The 19,317-nt window shown below is 38.4% G+C and overlaps 1 protein-coding gene across 1 annotated transcript; it reads left to right on the top strand.

The window, feature by feature from the left end:
• The first annotated feature begins 2,011 nt into the window (after positions 1-2,011).
• Positions 2,012-16,383, top strand: mttp (microsomal triglyceride transfer protein). The gene is made up of 18 exons (XM_029439269.1): positions 2,012-2,264; positions 3,727-3,914; positions 4,083-4,226; positions 8,429-8,536; positions 8,632-8,748; positions 8,838-8,977; positions 9,060-9,210; positions 9,626-9,783; positions 9,906-10,074; positions 10,505-10,612; positions 10,704-10,916; positions 11,015-11,226; positions 11,370-11,467; positions 11,724-11,845; positions 12,098-12,325; positions 12,939-13,063; positions 15,048-15,218; positions 15,319-16,383. Exons 1-18 carry the CDS (start codon positions 2,204-2,206, stop codon positions 15,464-15,466), a joined length of 2,661 nt encoding a protein of 886 aa, XP_029295129.1. The 5' UTR covers positions 2,012-2,203; the 3' UTR covers positions 15,467-16,383.
• The last annotated feature ends 2,934 nt before the right edge of the window (positions 16,384-19,317 follow it).

Here is a 19,317-nt window from a genome sequence, read left to right as displayed (position 1 = left end):
GACCTTTGTCCTGATGCCTCAACGTTACTTCCGGCCCTTTTCTAGGCTCAATGGAGAACAGCAGACTCGTTCTTACGGATGTATTCAACCTGCCTCTGAAACACAAGCACAACTCGCTCTCCAGTTCAATGCCAACATGCTTTGATTATCAGTGAAAGTGATTAATTGTGGGGTTTTTTAAGTCCCTCTTTCTGATCCTTTTATCATCCAGATATTTGATAAGAAAGCAGTTTGTGTGTTTCTGACAAAAAAAAATCCCATTCTTTAATTACTATGCAAGTTTTCATTCTAACTAAACACTACAGAACTTTTTCTGATGACCAAACAACCTGGGACATGGCTAGAAATGTTGTGTCCCTTGATAAAAGCTTTCACATAATACATAACTGTTGAGCTCTGGGCCCTCTGAGACATTCAGGGTCTCTTTCCTAACAGTAAAATATACTTCATTTTAAATGTTATTGTTAACTTGTAAATCCATTCATAGTCCTATCGTCAAAATGTGTGACCAGTGGCGACCTTTGCAGACTGTAATTAAAACATTTTTGTATACTTAATGTATGCCTGCTCAATTACCTGTTCATGTCTTTAAATGGTCTTTACATTTGCTCATTTATATTGTACTTTGTGATTCATGCTTTATCTGTTTGCACAGCAGCAGCTTCTCACTGCTGGCTGACATTGACATCCAGAAACATTATCTACTGACAGACCAGCGTTTAGCTTCAGGACAGTGAGGGCGGGATTACAGAATCTCAACCTAAAGACAAAAACATGTGAAGTGATTTTATTTCTGATTTTAGTAGGCCTACTGCTCTGGATTTAGATTCAGCTACAGAAATGTTAACCATCAACCTCAGCAGACAAACACTGACACCCACTGGATGCTCAGTAAAACTCACATTGACTGTATTCAGTGTTGCTTCAATCTGAATTTTCTTTATGTCCAAGAGTTCAGTGATGGAAAGTAACTAAGTACATTTACTCAAGTATTGTACTTAAGTACAAATGTAAGATAACTTGTACTTTTACCTGAATACTTACATGTTATGCTACTTCAAGTCTTCTACATTTCACAATACATGATTGTACTTCTTACTCCACCACGGTTCTCTGACAGCCACATGTTCCATACAAAACCTATGATACATTCCCAAACACATGTAGCACTAATAGTATATGAAGTATATAACATCAAACATTTATTAAGCAAGTAATTTAGGATGAAGGATTTTATCTTTTAATTTTTTGTTTAGTTAGTTATGCGACTTACGAACTAAATATAGTTGTAAGAAAATGTTCTCTGCCTCATTGTATAACATAGAGTCTATATTATAGGCTATACATGTATATTAAAAGCTGTTGAGAGCCAGGTTACACACACTAAAGTTAATTCTGATTCAGATTTTAATTCTAATTACTAAACGTGTCTTTACAGATGGGATATTTTTCATTTTATATAATAAGTTGATTGTTTATATCATTGCATACCTGTTTTTATATATAAATGAAGTGCAGATTGCATTAGACGGTAATATTCCATATTCAGTATTTCACACTGTCTGTCCCTCTGCTGCAATTTCCCAAAAGTTTGGGTCCACAGAGATGCTGTTATTTGAGCCAGAGGGCTGATTTCACTGACGGACTGCCCACTTCCTGCAACCAAGACACACACGACTCTGACAAAGTACCGTCTGTTCGTCCCAAAAATAAATTAGGTGAAAGGTGTGCAACATGAGGACGTCTCTCTGCAAACTCTTGGTAAATACAAAATGCTCTTTTTTTAATTTTACATTTTTCTGTGCTAATTCTATGAATGTTTCCATCAAATAGTATTGAATAGTCAGTGCACGCAGCCTACAATACATTTACAATCCAGACAACATGTCTCACTTGATCAACTGAATCAATCAGATAATACCATTTGTGGTGATTAATCGATCACATGGTCGCGCGCAGACGCAGATACTGCCCCGCTGCGTTTAAAGGGGACTCCTGGCTGCATCTGTCAAATCTGTGTTCCTCAGGTTAATTATTTGCTGGCTATCTCGTACTTAGTACTTAGCGTGGAGTTTGGAGTCTGCCCTCCCCTCCGATAAAACATAATAGTTGAAGCTCGGACTTGCTTTGCCTTTCTTTTTCGGACCTTTACTTCCACTTCACCCGGGTTTTGGTTCTTCTGGCTTCAGAGAGTGGACACACAATGTTAACTCAAGTTGTGTTCTTGCTTTGTGCAGCTTCCTGTGTCTCAACTTCTGCCAAAGGTGAGTTCATGGGTTGTTTTCTGTGAGTATAGAAAGTTTGAGGCAGTGTGATGTCCCGAGCCAATTATTTCATATTTCATTAAGGTTTAATTTATTTATTTGGGACAATAAGATATATATTTCCTGCTCAGTTAGTAGAAATGTGTCAACATGGTACATGTGCTCTGGAGGCTTCTTCATTTTGCCACAGAGACTTAAAGATCTCCAAATGAATGAATTCTTGCAGGAAATCACGCTGGGCAATCTCACGGAGACCACAAGACTCAGCCTATTCATTGTCACTGGAGTAGCTTCACATAGTGCTGCTTTGTGACATCATTGATTGATAAGAGGTGAAAGAGTCAAGAAAGATTAAAAAAAAAAGCCCATTATGAAACAAAAACACATTATTTGTTGTTTTTTTGCTTCTGCTGCTCCATAAGACCCTCGGGCAGCTGTATAATATTTATTTGTTGAATTTCAGTTCCACGTTCCTCAGTGACCGATGATGAAATCAAGTACTGACACGTCAGTGTGTCCTTCCCTCGTGGCCTAATGTCGTATCTATCTTGTCATTAATGGGGCAGAGGAGAGATTTTTTATCTTCTCTCACGTTGAACACACCTTGTTAAATGGCCTCTGATTGGATCACCTCAACGATCAGTGGAAGTTCTTTTTTGAAAAATACAATCTTGCCAATCCTCGAGGTGTATTTGGGAAGCTTAAAACAGAGCACTTCAGAGGTTGTGTGATCTAAACATGCCTTTTTAATAGAGGGTGTTAATATGCTTTATTATTATAACATGGCCTGAATTAAAGACAGCTTTTGCTTTTGGGTCTTCTGGTTTGAGTTCATTGATCAAAGTGAACACTCATTCATCTTTACTTGTCAAAGTTACATTATAATTGATGGCAAGGCAGTTAAAAGAGTGGTCTGCTTTGAAAGTATCCTATTGCTATTTGATACTTTGCTCCCAAACAGCAACTAAAAAGCTTCCAAAATCCTTCCCACAATATCCATGTTTGCTCATTGTTTTCTTCAAAGGTTTATTTTTCTGACAACAGCCATTGCTCAACACTCAAATCTTTTGATTTAATGGCTTAAACACACCATCAAAAAACATTTTTTATAACTGTCCCTACTCTCAACTTGTGTTATTACATGAGGATACAGTGACAAACAAATGAAGATGGCCGAATGTTCACAGTGATTACTATGTCAAGTTTCAGGATTCTACTACCTGATATTCATAAGGTACAGACATGAGGGGTTAGGTATGAAAAATCCCTAATGAGCTATAATACGCTTTGGAACATGTAAAGCATATTTCATGTGAAAACACCAGTGCCATGTTCAAGTCTGCAGTATATTGACAGACCAGCAGTATCTTCACACCACACTATGAGCATCGTCTTATTGCGGATCACTCTGACTGTCTACACTTGTGTTTGCTCACCAGCTGTGTTTCCTGTGTTTCTTCAGGTGGTGCTGCTGGACCCCGGCTGAACAACGACCAGCTGTACAAATTCAGCTACAGCACTGATGTGCTGGTGGACAGGAACAGGGGGTCGAAAGAGGGCAGTGCTGGCTACAGGATCTCGAGTGACGTGGACATCAACCTGGTGTGGAGAGATCCCAGCAGCAAAGATAACCAACTGGTTCAACTGGCGGTATGTTGGTCCAATCACATGTTCGTTTGACTACAAATACTTTTCTGATAAAGGTTTTAGCAAAGTTGAGAGGAGCTGGTGGTGTGTTGATAACGCACAAAACAGTGTTTGGCCGAAAAGGAGTGCAAGGCTTTCGCTCACATCAATGAATTAATTTCTCATTCATAGATCTCAAATGTGAGGATCGAGCCTGCGTCCCACCGATCAGAGAAGAAGAATGTCCTCCATGGATCCACTGCAGAGAGCGTTATAGGAAAGGCCAAACTAGCAGCTCTGACTAAACCTTTCCTGTTGCATCTGAAAAATGGAAAGGTAAGAGTATTAATGCGTATTAAAAAAGATAGTCCTTTTCAGTGGCTACACCACTTATTGATGGTATTATCTGTACAACCTCATAGTAGTTTAAGAGGTTTTTAATCCTCACTACCTGCACCAAGAAGGTCTCGGAACATATCCGAATCACGGGGCAGATACGTAAATACTTTTTCACTTTAGTTAACATTGAAAGATGGCCTGGGCGAGTGCCCTTCTAGTTTTGATATACTATTGAAATAAAACACATTTTAGCATAAAGAGTGAATATCTTTTGGCAAACATTAATATGGTTTCTAATCATTCCAGACAAGTAACAACAGCAGCAATTCTTGAAACATATATATATATATATATATATATATATATATATATATATATATATATATATATATATATATACTGTATATGAATAAATATATATATATATATATATATATATATATATATATATATATATATATATATATATATATATATATATATATATATATATATATATATATATATATATATATATATATATATATTATATATATATATATATATATATATATATATATATATTATATATATTTATATATATATATATAAATATATTTATTTATTTATTATATAATTTATGATTGTATACATGTGAGAAATACTTACATAAGTAGTGTGAAAGTTTGTAGTGTACTTCCAGCTCACCACGGTTGTCTTCAGAGAATTAGTAAGCATACTTTAATTGTGCTGGAGTGATGATGCTGGCAGGGGAAATGCCAGAGAGATGTGTGTGTGTGCAAAGGTCAGCAGGTTCAGAGGGTCAATGAATGAATGAATGAATGAATGAACAAGCCTGACGTGGATAAGCGTCTCGTTTTACTGGTTGTTAGATGTTTGAGTTAAGGTTATACACATTCACTGTTATCATTATCACTGTATACAGTAATGCATAATTGCCTCATAAAAAGAGTAATGGCCAGCTGATATCTCATTTAAAGCCTCAGGGGAAGAATCATGTGGCATTAGTTCTTGGTAAATACTGTACGTAGAAGAAAAGCACTCCTTACAGAAAACATTCCTTTACAGAGTTTTTTTGGATTACATGTTGGTCCATACAGTAAAGGCTTGGTACCACCTTTTATAATGGGTTTATAAATTGTAACTAATGACTATATTAATCGATCATTAAATCATTTACTAATGCTTTTATAGATCAAGAAATCCCTTTGATTAACCCTTGTACTATGTTGAACAAATATTACGTTAATTAGGTTTAGGGTCACATTGACCCTTACTGTGTAAATACACTCAAAACAGTCAAAGAACCAGGTAAAACCAATAAGAACTTCAATTTAGATCATATGAATATTTAGAAAAGGGACATACAATACATTTTTTATTCAATATTCAAAAATCCAATTCAACAATTCTTTACATAACATTTAAATGTTTTTTTGTTTTTTACTTTTTTCTCAAAATATTCTCCATGATGGTCAGAATGTGACTGTGTGCTTTCTGCAGATGTAATTCTTGCATTTTACACAAGAGATTCTTGTTTTACTGAATGGAACAAGGCGCTCGTCTACAGTAACACGGGGACCAGGATTGTACAACAAAGGAAGAACTTCGACCCATTTATCCCAGACATCTCTGATCTAGTTTGTCTCTTTCACGTTGACCAGCTCCGGTGTCACGGTTGTCAAATCGGATCACCCGAGTTATCAGGTGAAATGACTCCAGAGACATTGTTGCTCCAAAGATTGGCCTTCCCTTCTCTTCATCCCACAGACTGGCAGTTGCTTCTCCCCTTGACTTCACACTGCAGCTAATACCAGGATTACAATGTCTGCATGCAAGTCAATCTGATCCAGTGGCTTCCATGTCTCTTGAAATACACGCCTCCCCTCCAAGTTGGTCATGTCCAGGACGATCCTCTCTATTGGTGGGATGTGAAGAGCTGAAATGCTGATTGAATATCATCAACTCGTGTGGCAGCTAATCTTGTAGGGCCTGGAGTCCTTTTGATGACATTGGAAGATGACAGTCTGCCTCGGCTTTGGTGTGGAGATGTTGACCACTTTATGTTACCATCTTTAGATGCACATGTCACTTCTGTCGAGGATCGCTGCATTCCTTGGTTTTCATCTGATGGAGAGACTATTGCAGGATCGTCCTCTGAATCATCTTCATTGTAGGAAAATTCATAATCCGGATCGTCAATAGTATTGTGCTCGGTCTCTAAAACCTCTTCCTCTACATCACTATCAGATGAAGCTTCTTCAGTTGTAAATCTTTTGGAGCTAATTTGTTATTGTGTGTCTCAGAGAGATGACATTACAACACTGACAAGGACAAGCGTGAGAAAGCTAACTCCTCCTCCTAATTCACACACACACACCTGGCTCTAAACGGGTGTTCAGAGCCAGTCAATATGTAAACAAATGCAATGAAAATAGAGTGCATCAAAGAGACATGTTCTCTTTGGGTCTGAACAGCTACCTACCCACATCAAAGTGTCCGGGTCAAAATGACCTGCAACATCATCTTTGTATAGAAGCTGTGCACAGACATTCTACTACACATCTAAGTGTTCAGATATTACACCCTAGTTCATGACCCTAAATAAGGAAAAGTCACAAAAATTTCAGGAAGAAAATGACAAAGTTAACCAGAACTTTGGTCAACTCAAAAACTGAAATGGGTCAAATTGACCCTTAACATAATAAAAGGGTTAAATGGACTGTATGACCACTTAACATCATAAAAGGGCTGCAGAGGATCTTTAAAATCAATGTGTTACAAGCCTATTAGGCTTTCATATGAATAGATTTGAACATTTATAATTGCATTATTACCAAATAGAAAGGAAAAACAAGCCAACAGTGAATGTTTTTCTGCAACCTGGAAATACATTATTTTAATTAATGGCTTATAACTAGAGCCGCAACAATTAATCAACTAATCAACGAGTCGATCGACAGAAAAATAACCCTAATCGTTAAAAGTCCCTTTTCTTGAATAATTGGCAGGAAATGCTGCGAGAGTTCCTACCTTTTTCTGTTTTACATCATATTAAACTAAATATTTGTGGGTTTTCGTCTGACAAAGCAAGACATTTAAAGTCATCACTATGGACTTTGAGAAACTCGGATGGACATTTATCACAATTCTTTGACATCTTAAAGACCAAAGCGATTAATCGAGAAAATAATCATTAGTTCATTAGTTGCAGCCCCTATAACTGACTACAGTAATAGGCATTAGTAAATGCTTTATTAAGCATTAATAAAACAATTGGTTACAACTCATGAACCATTTATTAAGAAGTGGTACATAGAAAGTTAGAACGTTTGTTCAGGACTTCAGTGGTGATACTTCAACTGCAAACTGTATGTGTTGAAAAGTATCCGTCACAGTTGTGTAACTGTTGCACACCGGCTGAAAAAAGAAGCTGAATCTTATCTAAAATGTTATGTTTGAGGAGTAACACCGGGTTAGTGTGGAGCTGAGGTGGAATGGTGTTTAACAGGATAGATCAGTGTTGTTTTTACGGATGACAGGAGGCAGGAGCGATACACAGAGTAGCAGTAGACGATCTATTTATGGTAGTCCTAGCTGATATCGTGGTGGAGCGCCACAAATAAATGACATACTGTATAGGAGACACTGTAGGATGATGTAATCGGCTGCTGTCTCCACTCATGAGCGGGACACAGAGTTCATTATCGAGCCAAACTCGAGTCTTCATTGCAAAACTGAACTGGCTGGTGTAATGTGATATTTCTCAAGATTAACTAAGCCCATTTGACTGAGCTTTGTTCCATTTATTTTAATATGATATCAGCAACATAGGTCAACATAAGAATGACTCATCTTTCATGCTGGTCAGTGCTGTGTATTGAGAATATAATTAGAGGTTGAGGTAGACTCTTTTTAAACATTTAAAGTGTTAATACCAACGTATTCTGGCTTTGTTTTTGATCTGCACTTCAAAGAATATCTTATTTCTGCATGTAATGTATTATAGGGTCTGATGTCATGACCATGCATTTGTGTAATCAAGTGTGCAAAGGAAAACTAACACTCTGAAAGCCTATGTGAGTTGCAGCACGTACAGCGCTGTGGGTCACTTGCCTCTTTATCTGCTGGACAAAATGCCTCCTGTATCCATTGTTCAAAATCATAACCTTCTGTTTAACGTGTTGCTTTCTTCGTAGGCAAAGGCTTTTTATTCCTACTGGGCCGAACCTGCAACCATAAAGAACCTAAAAAGAGGGCTGGCCAGCTTACTGCAAGTACAGCTCAACACTGGGAAGGTTATAGAGGTAAATGGCATGCTAATGCTCCCGTCACATTTATTCACGCATTTCATATTTCATTACATGTAGCTAATGTGAGCAATCTTAATGTCTGGTAACAGAATGACGTGTCTGGAAGGTGCACAGTCGAGTACAAGGCGGTAAAAGGTCAAGTGACGAGAACCAAGATCCTGGACACGTGTAAGACTGCGGAGACCGGCTTCACCACACACATTCAGGTACGTCAGCAACTAGACCAGCCCACCGTGCTAGAATACGAACGTTACGGAATCACTAATACATTACGGCTCGATATTTCTCCTTTCAGGTGTTGGGTGTGGACAAGAAGTCCAGTTCTGTTACAACGTTCACACTTGAAGATGGATTCATCCGCTCGGCCGTGGCTGAAGAAACGCACTCACTGGTTCTTAACTCTCGCAGATCTGCTGCAGTTAAAGTCGTGTCCAGGTAAATGCCTTAATGAAGAATTAACATGTGCTGCATTTTTAATATGGACACTTGTAAAATGTAACATTTCTTGCTTTCCCAGGCAAACCCTCACATTTGTAGGGACAGGGGCTGGCCCGCTGGAGTCCGCTGGCAAAGATGTGGCTGGGGTGGTCAAGTCAATCGATGCAAAGCTTGCGGCTGTTGGTATCATTGCGGAGAAGGTCACATCCAAATGCAAGGGCTGTCCTTCAGTGAGTACCTGTTCACTTTTGCACACATTTGTGACCGCTACAGTAAAGTCAAATGGTCAGATGAGTTGTAAAAAGCCAGATGGCTCCAGGGCCTTCTCTTTTCATTCATTTTGAGTTATAGTATACTATTTTCTTTACTTATTTTGTATTCATGAACTGCAAGTCATTATTACTAGGAGGCAGGTTAGGAAAAACACTTGCATATCCAGTATTTATATACAGGTGCACAAAGATCCTCACACACTGCTGTTTCATCCAAATACATATGAAGGTCCGGGTTGTACAAGTCGTTATTGCAAAACTCCTAAATTACACTGTATTAGTACATGGATACATTTATTTCCTGTAATTAGGAACAGAAAATGATCTCTCTTCTAATCCCCTCTGCCCTGCATTTCCCCTCTTTCCCTCTTAGCTTTTTGAACATTGGCAGACTCAACAGAAGCAGCTGGAGCCAGCGCGCCTGTCCAAAGCCACGGCTCCCCGCAGCTTCCTGGCCCTCATCCAGAGCATTAGGAAGGCATCCAAAGATGAGATCCTCAAAGTGCTGAAGAGTGCCAGCAAGACATCTCTGTAAACAGGCTCCTCCTTCTCTCTCCTACGACTTAATTTACTTGCTGAATCCATCACTGTTTCTTTGAACTAGTCTAACTTTGTTAACTCGCCACATTATTTTTTACCTTCTTCCTGTTCAGACCTCAGGTGGTGGATGCTGTGACCTCCTCCCAGACCGTTGCTTCTCTAGATGCCATGCTTCAGTTCCTGAACTTCACCGATGCAAAAGGTTTTGTTCTGCAGGAGAGGTTTCTCTACGCATGTGGCTTTGCTTCTCATCCCAACGAGAGAATGCTCCAGGTTCTGCTGGTGAGTTCTTGATGACAGAATTGGCAATTATGTTTCTTATTAATGGAAAGACATGTCGTCATTAGTAGATATCAGTGAAGAGGAAAAGGTGTGCTTCACCTGCACTGAATTTCAGTTCGGTGCTCTAAATGAGCTGCAAAGTGTGTTCAAAATCAATTCAGGAAATAAGTTTCAGTCCAGTGGTTAAATCAGCTAATGGACAGTCCACTAATCCCCAAATTGTTTTTCTGCTTTTTCATCCATGGAGCGCCTTTTTCCTGAATTGAAACAAGCACATGTTTTTATTTGATATATTTTGTATACATTTTAAATGTTATTTCTTAAAATGTTACAAGTTTAGTCCTAACGAGTCTTCAAAACCAAGTCATATTAAACTATATGTCAATTGAAAGAGTTTGTTGAATTTGAACAAGAATTGTTTCCTTTTCAGGACATTTCAAAGGGAAAGATCGGCAGCACAGACATTAAAGAGTCTGTTGTGATCATAATGGGAGCCCTGGTCCATAAACTGTGTCAGAAAGGAGGGTGCAACTTACCGGTGAGCCTCCAAAAAGACATTAAATCATAAAGTAAAGCATGTCAAATTGTTTCCTTTATATGATGCTGATGATCTTCTGTTGTGTGTTTAGACCGTGGTGGAGGTGAAGAAGCTGATTTTAGACGGTCTTGGCAGCACGCAGGTAGAGTCTGAGGTCCAGATGTATCTTCTGGCTCTGAAGAACTCTCTGCTTCCCGAGGCCATTCCCATCTTTACCAAATATGCCGAGTCAGAGGTGGGAGCTTACAGCACCATCGCCCTCACTGCCCTGCAGAGATACCATGTGGACCTCATGACCAGTGAGGTGAGACATGCACGCAACACTTCATTTGAACTGTCCAGTGTTACCGTTATGTGGAGCATGTAACGGAAACTGAAACCAAACATTTATCTCGCGTGCAGGTGAAGCAGACAGTAAACAGGGTTTACCACCAGAATCGACGAGTCTACGAGAAAAACGTGAGAGCTGCCGCTGCTGACGTTATCCTGAGCAGCAGGCCCTCGTACATGGAGGTGAAGAACCTGCTTCTGTCCATTGGAAGCCTGCCTCATGAAATGAACAAGTACATGCTGTCCAAGATCCAGGACATCCTTCGCTTCCAGATGCCAGCCAGGTGTGTTATGGGACATCCAATGGACCACCAAGAATGAGAACTTTTGGTTTAGAACTATCACAAAATGTTACAGAACATAAAATCATTTACCAAAACTTATTGCAGTAATTTATTGTATAATGTATATTTTTAAATTTTTGCAGCAAAGTAGTACAACGTGTTATGAAGGATACAATTTCTCATAACTACGACCGTTTTGCAAAAGTTGGGTCATCGTCTGCATACTCAGGATTCATGGCAAGTAAGTAATCAACCCTCATCTCTAAGACTAAAAACATTATAATAATTAATGTATTGTTACAGGATTTAGAAAATGTTCATAAAATCTAACGGTAAGAAGAATGTTGTCGCTCATGTTAAGTATTCAGGGTACATTTAAGATAAACATAAACAAAAAACTAATTGTGAGTCTAGCTATTTGCTTTTTAGCAGTGAGATGAAGAACGTCACAACAGTTATGTGCTCACTGACTGAGCTTTAAAATCCTCGTCCTACAGAATCTGCTGATGTGACCTCCACATACAGTTTGGACATCCTGTATTCAGGCTCTGGGATCCTGAGGAGAAGCAACATGAATATTTATGCTGCTAGTAAAGGTGCACTTCTCCATGGACTGCAGGTAAGGAAACCACATAATGAAATGACACACATTCATTACAGTAATATATACAAGCCAAGCTTGGCAGGACTGTTGCAGGAACAGGAATCTTTACATTTAATTGATGCTTTTTCTCTTTTTATGCTTTTATTGCATTAAGTAAAGCACCTTGAAATGCCTTTCCTGAGGTTATATAATACATTATCATGAAGTATATGTGAAATGTCAGAACAGCAAATTTAGACTAATGAGGATATCGTTCCTGTCTTCCAGGTGGCAATTGAGGCCCAGGGTCTAGAGTCAATGATCGCTGCCACAGCCGACGAGGGAGAGGAGGACCTGGAGTCTTTCGCTGGGATGTCGGCTTTGCTGTTTGACGTCCAACTGCGTCCCGTCACCTTCTTCAAGGGTTACAGCGACCTCATGTCTAAAATGTTCTCCATGACCGGGGAGCCCATGAATGTAGTGAAGGGTCTCATCCTGCTGACTGATCATTCTGAGGTAAGCTACAACTGCGTCACACATCAATGCCCCCATTTACAGTAAACCTCAGTATAGAAGTCAAACTTCATCTTAGTGTTCAAAGTTTACATTCAGTGTGAAGTTTCTAAAAAAAACAGGACTCCCATCTCCTGCCAGCAGTAAGCGCTGGCTTTCCTTTCTTTCTATAACCACGTCTTTTTAGTTTCCTCTACATTAACGGTTCAGTTGGTAACTTTTTAAAATAATAACCTTTTTTGTCATATTTGCAAAAAACTGTGACCGTTCTAGCAAATATGATTTAAAAAGTTTTTTTGGGAAGGCATTGACCCACATCCAATTTTGTCATGTCAATATCAGGACATGTTATACTGATGCACACAGTATGTGTACACAGGCACAGATAGTGAATGACGCAAGTTAATAACTTCAGTTGTCGAGCGTAGTGGTGTGGCTGTAAACGGGGTCTAAGTGCTTACAGCTGATACCAGGAAGTGGCATTTCTTTTCCCTTATGTTGGGGCTACTTTTAAAAGTACTTTTACAGTCTTAAACATACGATCTACAGTATGATAAAAATGAATCTTGATTATCAGTGGAATCAGATATAACCAAGTCTTCCTTTGGTTCTCCAGGTGATCCAGCTGCAGTCCGGTCTGAAGGCGAGTGCAGAATTCCAAGGAGGGTTAGCCATTGACATCTCTGGAGGCATGGAGGTCAGCCTGTGGTACAGGGAGTCCAAGACCAGCGTCAACAACAGGTACAGTCCAGAGACGATACAATAAAACAATTATTGCAGGTTTTTTTGTCCTTTTTAGCCAAATTGGGGCTTCAGCAAATCTTTTAGATAATGTTGTGCATCGTGTTTATTGACCACAGCCTCAAGTACAGCCTTGGAGCGATAAACTATCTCACGCAGTACGTTTGTGAAGTACTGTATGTACATTATGATGTAATACACTTGCAGGGCAAAGGTCATTGTGATGGACAGACTATTCTTAGAAAACAACCTTTGTGACTGAAAGGAAAGCTGTTTCTTAGAGGTTTGATTCATTCATTGCACTGCAAATACATTTCTGTTGATGTTGAATTCATGTGAACTTTAAATGGTCTATAAGCGTTGTCTGATTCAATTCTTCCTCCATACACGTTGGATCACGTTGGACATGCTCCAGTGTTGTGATCATGTCTGTCTCATTTCCAAGTTTATGTGGATATGATGTCAGTTCTGTCTGGTTTTCTATTTTAAAACATTACAGTCAACGCACAACAGTAGCTGCTGAACATGGACATCATCATGCGGGTATCGGTTAGCTCGCGGCATCTGGTAATGAAATAGGATTTAGAGAGCAATGCCACTGATTTTTAACATTCAAATACGGTTACGATTTTCCTGTGCGAGACGGGGCTGCATATGCACCTCAGTGCTTTTTAAATAACAACCACATTTTGATTAATAACTGTATTGAAAACAAAACAAAAGTACCAAAACTGAACACAGTTTGGTCAGATTCTTCATGTTAACTTGTTTTTTGATCGGTATTCTCTGATTTTTAAAAATGCATTTTAAGGTTGTTTTGATAAATGGAAACATTTAATTCCAGAAAAAAGTATATTTTTACTTCATATAGCAAAGTAAATTATCCAAAAAACTCCAGACTGAATCTTGGGTTTTGTACTGCCACTGCATAAGATGATAAAGATGGTGATTTTAATGGGGATCTGTATGACAATCACACACAATGCTGTGGAATTGAAACCTTTTTTGGCTTTGAAAGTATAGTTTAAGACGGAAGACAGAGCTTTTGTATTTCTGTTTGGGGAATTTCTTCCCGTTTTTTGACCAATGTTAAGGGTCCCATCATGGCTTTGAACTTCAGGACGGTTTGTGTGTGCAGGGGAATGGCAGAGGCAGGTGAATGGATCAGCATAGTTGTACCTCTTCCACTCTGATAATAGACTGGCAGGCTATCTATAGAAGCAGAACAAACCACACTGGCATCTTTGCCAAGGCATGTCTTCACGGGCAAAGTTATAGAGGCTGGATGTTGAACTGGTTGGCACACGCTTTGATTTTAAACACAAGGGGAAGTTTTTACATGGTAGTTAAACTGTGCTTGTGAGCCACTGATACAAACTGTATGATACAAATACATGGTCACAAACAAGGACCATATGTCACAGTAGTTGGGACAAGGCTAAAGCTGCCTATTGTAATATATCTCAAACCGGTTTGTTAAACTACAGGTAACCATAGCATTGTTTTTTTTAAACATTATATCTAATAGTTGGGTGGTAACTGCTGGTTGAAAAAAAGTTTATAAACAGTATTCATTTTCTTAAAAGTGAGTAGCTGTAGTGTAAGCAACAATAATCCCAATATAGAAAATATCGGACTCTTACAATAATAATCATTATTTTCACATTTTCCCCCCACCTGGGTCTTACAAATCAAACACATTTTACAAACACATTTGAAACAAGAGGAGCGTTATTTTATTTGTAAAAACTTTCTCACACATGATTTAAAAAATGTGTAATTCCATTTCATCGGTGATGAATTCTTCCTCATGTGATGAATTCACATGCCTGCATACTGTATATGTTTTGTGGACATGTACCATGTAAAATATTGTTATTTTCATATGAACTTTAATGAAATACAGTGAAAACATGAGTTTCTCACTTCTGTTATTTGTCTGTTTGACATATTTTGACATAGTTTTCCCTTTATATGCTTTCAGGGGAGCATTGGTGGTCACTGGCAACGTTACAGTGGACATGGACTTTATGAGAGCGGGTGTTGAGGTCAGCTTCGAAACAGAGGCTTCGCTAGACTTTATCACCACCGTCCAGTTTTCAGAATATCCCTTCCTGGTGTGCATGCAGATGGAAAAAACTACCTTCCCCTTCAGGTATTGGGCACAGAAACGATTTCAATACTCTTTGGGGTTTTATTGTTGAATTATCTTATACAGAAGCCTAACTCTCTGTTCTCGATGTTCTGCTTTTCAGTGAATATCTGACCAAGTATGAGAGCGTCTCATCAGGGAAGACAGTTGTGTCTCATAAGAGCAACAAGCAGCTTGTCCCCGGCTCTGAATTCCCTCTTCACCAGGAGAACTCAAACATGTGCAAGAAGGTGTTTGACTCCAGCTGGTAGAAGCCATAGCATGAACTATAGCATAGCATGAATATTGTCACTCAAAGGTTTATTGCATTCAGAGACAGCTATCACACCTCAGCCTCCTGCAGTGAAAGTACGCAAGAGAGAAAAGTCGTGAATGTTTTTTTTTTTTGCAATGTTTACATTCCTGTGAGTATTTAAGTCATTTTTAATTTGACATTTTGTTTGAAATCAGGAATTCTTGCAGTGTCTTTTTACGGATTTCCTCAAAAATGTATTTATGATGGGCACACACGGGATGTATGTTTTATTTGATGGGTAATACTCAACATGAATAGTGCCACTGTAATTATCCCAACACAGTAAAGATGTAAAGATGTAAATATCACACTGGAGACAGTGGATTAACTCTCCCCCATGAATGCAAACGCTCCTTTCTGTCAACATTCCTTCATCTTTTAATTAAATGTGTTTACTGAGGAGGAGTAACGTATTGTTTGATGTCACTGTATCACTGTTCACACACTTGAAATAATATATAATATTAATTAATTCCATTTTTTATAATCAGGTTGGTGATTTTTTTCTTTGTAATTGCACCTACGGAGACGGTGTGTGTGTGTGTGTGTGTGTGTGTGTGTGTGTGTGTGTGTGTGTGTGTGTGTGTGTGTGTGTGTGTGTGTGTGTGTGTGTGTGTGTGTGTGTGTGTGTGTGCGCGCATCGTCTTTACTTTGTACTTACAAAATTTGAGGTGAAAATCAAATCTCCATCAATCAATCCATCGACACTTGAATATATCTTTTGTACATAGCTGTAATTGCTTGCTGTTTGTCTGAAAACATTTGGCTAGTTTTAAGACTTTTGAGATACTCTAAACTTGTGTTTCCATGTTTAGGGATCAGTTTGTTAGATGTATAATTGGCTGACAATAAATGTGCAGTGGAAACAATTTGCCTTTTGACTTGGTTTATGGATTTAGATATTTTGTTCTGGGACTTTAAATTTGAAAGACACTATCAAGTCAGTCTCGGCTGCTTAAGTATTGACCCATGTTTGTCCCCCATATAAAATTGCAAGAGTACTCATCAGTTACAGTGCTCATGGCAACTACACACGGCTTATTCATAATATTTAGCCCAGAGCCCCAGAGACTGGCTGGTACTCCTATTCTGGGATACGATCATATCCTGCCCTTTATTCACTGTGTGCCAATTAGTTTGTGGACATTTGATAAAACACACATTTATTTGGGTATTTGCACCATGTCAGTAAGTATAATACCACAACACAGCCTCAACATTATGTGAAAATAAAGGAGCTACCTAAAGGCCCCTTATAGTGTCAGTGTATGTACTAAAAGGAACATTGTGTGAGATTTAGTGGCATCTAGCGGTGAGGTTGCATATTGCAACCAATTTACCCCTCCGCTCCCCCACTGTGAGCCCAGTGACCCTCTCTAGAGCCAGTGTTTGGTTTGTCCGTTCTGGACTACTGTACAAACATGGCGGTGCAACCCTTTGCAGATATGAAGGACTCATTCTAAACAAAACAATACGTTGCGAAACAATTCTTAGTTTCAGGTGATTATTCTCAAATGAAAACATAGTTGTGAACATTAGATTACATTTCTGCTAATAGATCCACAAAGATATGTACACTGGTCCTTTAAGTAGCACATAATCCCCAATGCATTAGAAATGAAGTAAATCACCACAAACTACTTGACATATAGTGAACCTGAGGTTTTTAGGGGCCCTTAAAGCAGTTTCCCATACTTTGAGCTAATTAGCAAATGTTAGCATGCTAACATGCTAAACTAAGATGATGAACATGGTAAACATTATATCTGCTAAACATCATCATGACATTACTTTCATTGTGTTAGTATGCTGACTTGAGTTTAGCTAAAAGCACTGCTGTGCCTAAGTAGTTTACAGCCTTACCGAGAAACTAGCGTAGCTTCTTAGAAGCCATGATCCCAGAGTAGAAGTTCTTGCCTCATGGTGGTATCTGGCAATCAGATTATTTCAAGGTGGCAAATTTCTACATTTGAACCTGTATAGATTACATAGATTATTTTGGTAAGGATTTTCCACATTAGCAAGTATGTTTCTTAGCTGTACTCTTTTAAGTAAACCAATAGCCCTCATTTGCATTGATAGTTGTGTCCAAGCTGACAGAATGTACCTAAGTGGCCTAAATGTAACACACACTTGTTGATCCAGGTGAGGCAATAAATCTTGACTTTTCTTGTGTCACAGCTGTGACATCAGAGCCCCTCCTGGCATCCAAATACAACAACTGGGCCTCAATGTAGATTCTTTAGAAACCACCGAGAGCAGCTGGGGGCAAACCAGTGTCTGCCAGTCTCGCTGCATCCACGGCAACCGAGTAAACACAGCAGCAAACTGTCAGGTTAAACTTAAGCCTCGGCCCGGGTGATGTTTCAGTGTCACCAGAAAGCTAACCTTGCACGCTGGCAGATGCCAAAAGTGTTCTTCTCTTGGCATAAAGCTGTTCGATTCCCTTTGACCCTTGTCATTTATGTATTTGTATGTTTTTAGTGGTGAAACTTTATCAGCCAACTATCAAACTGCAGAGAGCCACGATAATCAGGTCATGGAGATAAAAGAAAATATAATGTGAAGATGGTCAACACAAAATATCCCAGAATTAAAATGTGTACTAGTGTTCAGAAGTAATCTATCAAATATTCAAAGTAAACACACATGTTTGAAGAAGAAGGTTGCTTGTTACTTAAATATAAGTCATTGCAGGCAGACTTTACTGAGGAACAACATAACGTGCTATTTTCAATCAACTTTAATCAATTAATTTACTATTTTGGTACCACTTTCTATTATAAGCCATTAATAAGAACAACTTTTGGGTTGCCAGATTGTATTAAAAAAAAGATTTAGCTTCTCAGTTCATCAAGTAGACCGTTTGACCAGTCAACAGTATTTTTCAAAACATGGCATCCCAAAAGCGTTCTTGTTAACTGATCTTTGAGACATTAATAAATGTTTTAAATGATTAATAAAGCTATTTGTTACAACTAAACCCTCAAGAAGAGTGCATCTTTTGGAAGCAAAGTATACCTATTTAATCTGGCATTCTTGTATCTGAGCTGTAACAGATACAGAGTTATTTAAATACATATTTACTTTTTAATTTCTGTGATATATATGTTTTTTGATTGGTAACATTAGATACAGACAACAACAAAACTGTTCAAACATTACTAGACCATTAAGTGATTTAAATTCATGGACACAAACATGTTCAGTAGCTTGATTTTGAATTTATTGCAAACATATGAAGGCTTGTCAGTTTACATTACACTCATTCATCATTTTCATTACTTTCAAGCTTGTAAGTGCAAACGCAGCACTCTCTGCTCCTTTCAAGGCATCTCTCCGCTGTCATCCTGACCTCTGTCTTTTCTGGGGCAGCCACAGTTGACATCAGGCATTTCATTAAAATACGTGCCCTTTTTCTTTGAACATTCATAAATACACTTATCTCAGACCATCTCAACATCGGTTAACACTCTTTCTTTTTACAAAATCAAGCTTTGATACAGTCAGTTTACAATATTTAACCTCAAACTCAGAAGGTTTGTTGATGGACATCTGGAAGAATGTTTTAAAACAAATTATATTATCTATGTTACAGTGCATCTTTGGGCAAAATTCACCAGAAACAATTAACATTTTTAATTTTACAATTAACAAGTCCATATAGTACTCCTTCTATCACCAGTGTTTACAGCCATTCATTGCTGCCAGTGTTGGTGACAAAAGAGTGACAATCCAAGTGCATTAAGTACATTATTATTCACAGACAAAGGTCTTAAAATAATTTATGAGTTTTATGTTTATGAC

Source organism: Cottoperca gobio, chromosome 1 (assembly GCF_900634415.1).
Source record: "Cottoperca gobio chromosome 1, fCotGob3.1, whole genome shotgun sequence".
Taxonomy (NCBI): domain Eukaryota; kingdom Metazoa; phylum Chordata; class Actinopteri; order Perciformes; family Bovichtidae; genus Cottoperca; species Cottoperca gobio.
This window is presented reverse-complemented; position numbering and strand designations above follow the sequence as displayed.

Excerpts from the sequence above, each read along its gene's own strand:
- mttp (XM_029439269.1), top strand. The coding sequence starts at position 2,204 with ATGTTAACTCAAGTTGTGTTCTTGCTTTGTGCAGCTTCCTGTGTCTCA. Across the intron at positions 10,075-10,504 it reads GAATGCTCCAGGTTCTGCTG|GACATTTCAAAGGGAAAGAT; the intron begins GTGAGTTCTTGA and ends TTTCCTTTTCAG. Across the intron at positions 12,326-12,938 it reads TGCTGACTGATCATTCTGAG|GTGATCCAGCTGCAGTCCGG; the intron begins GTAAGCTACAAC and ends TTGGTTCTCCAG.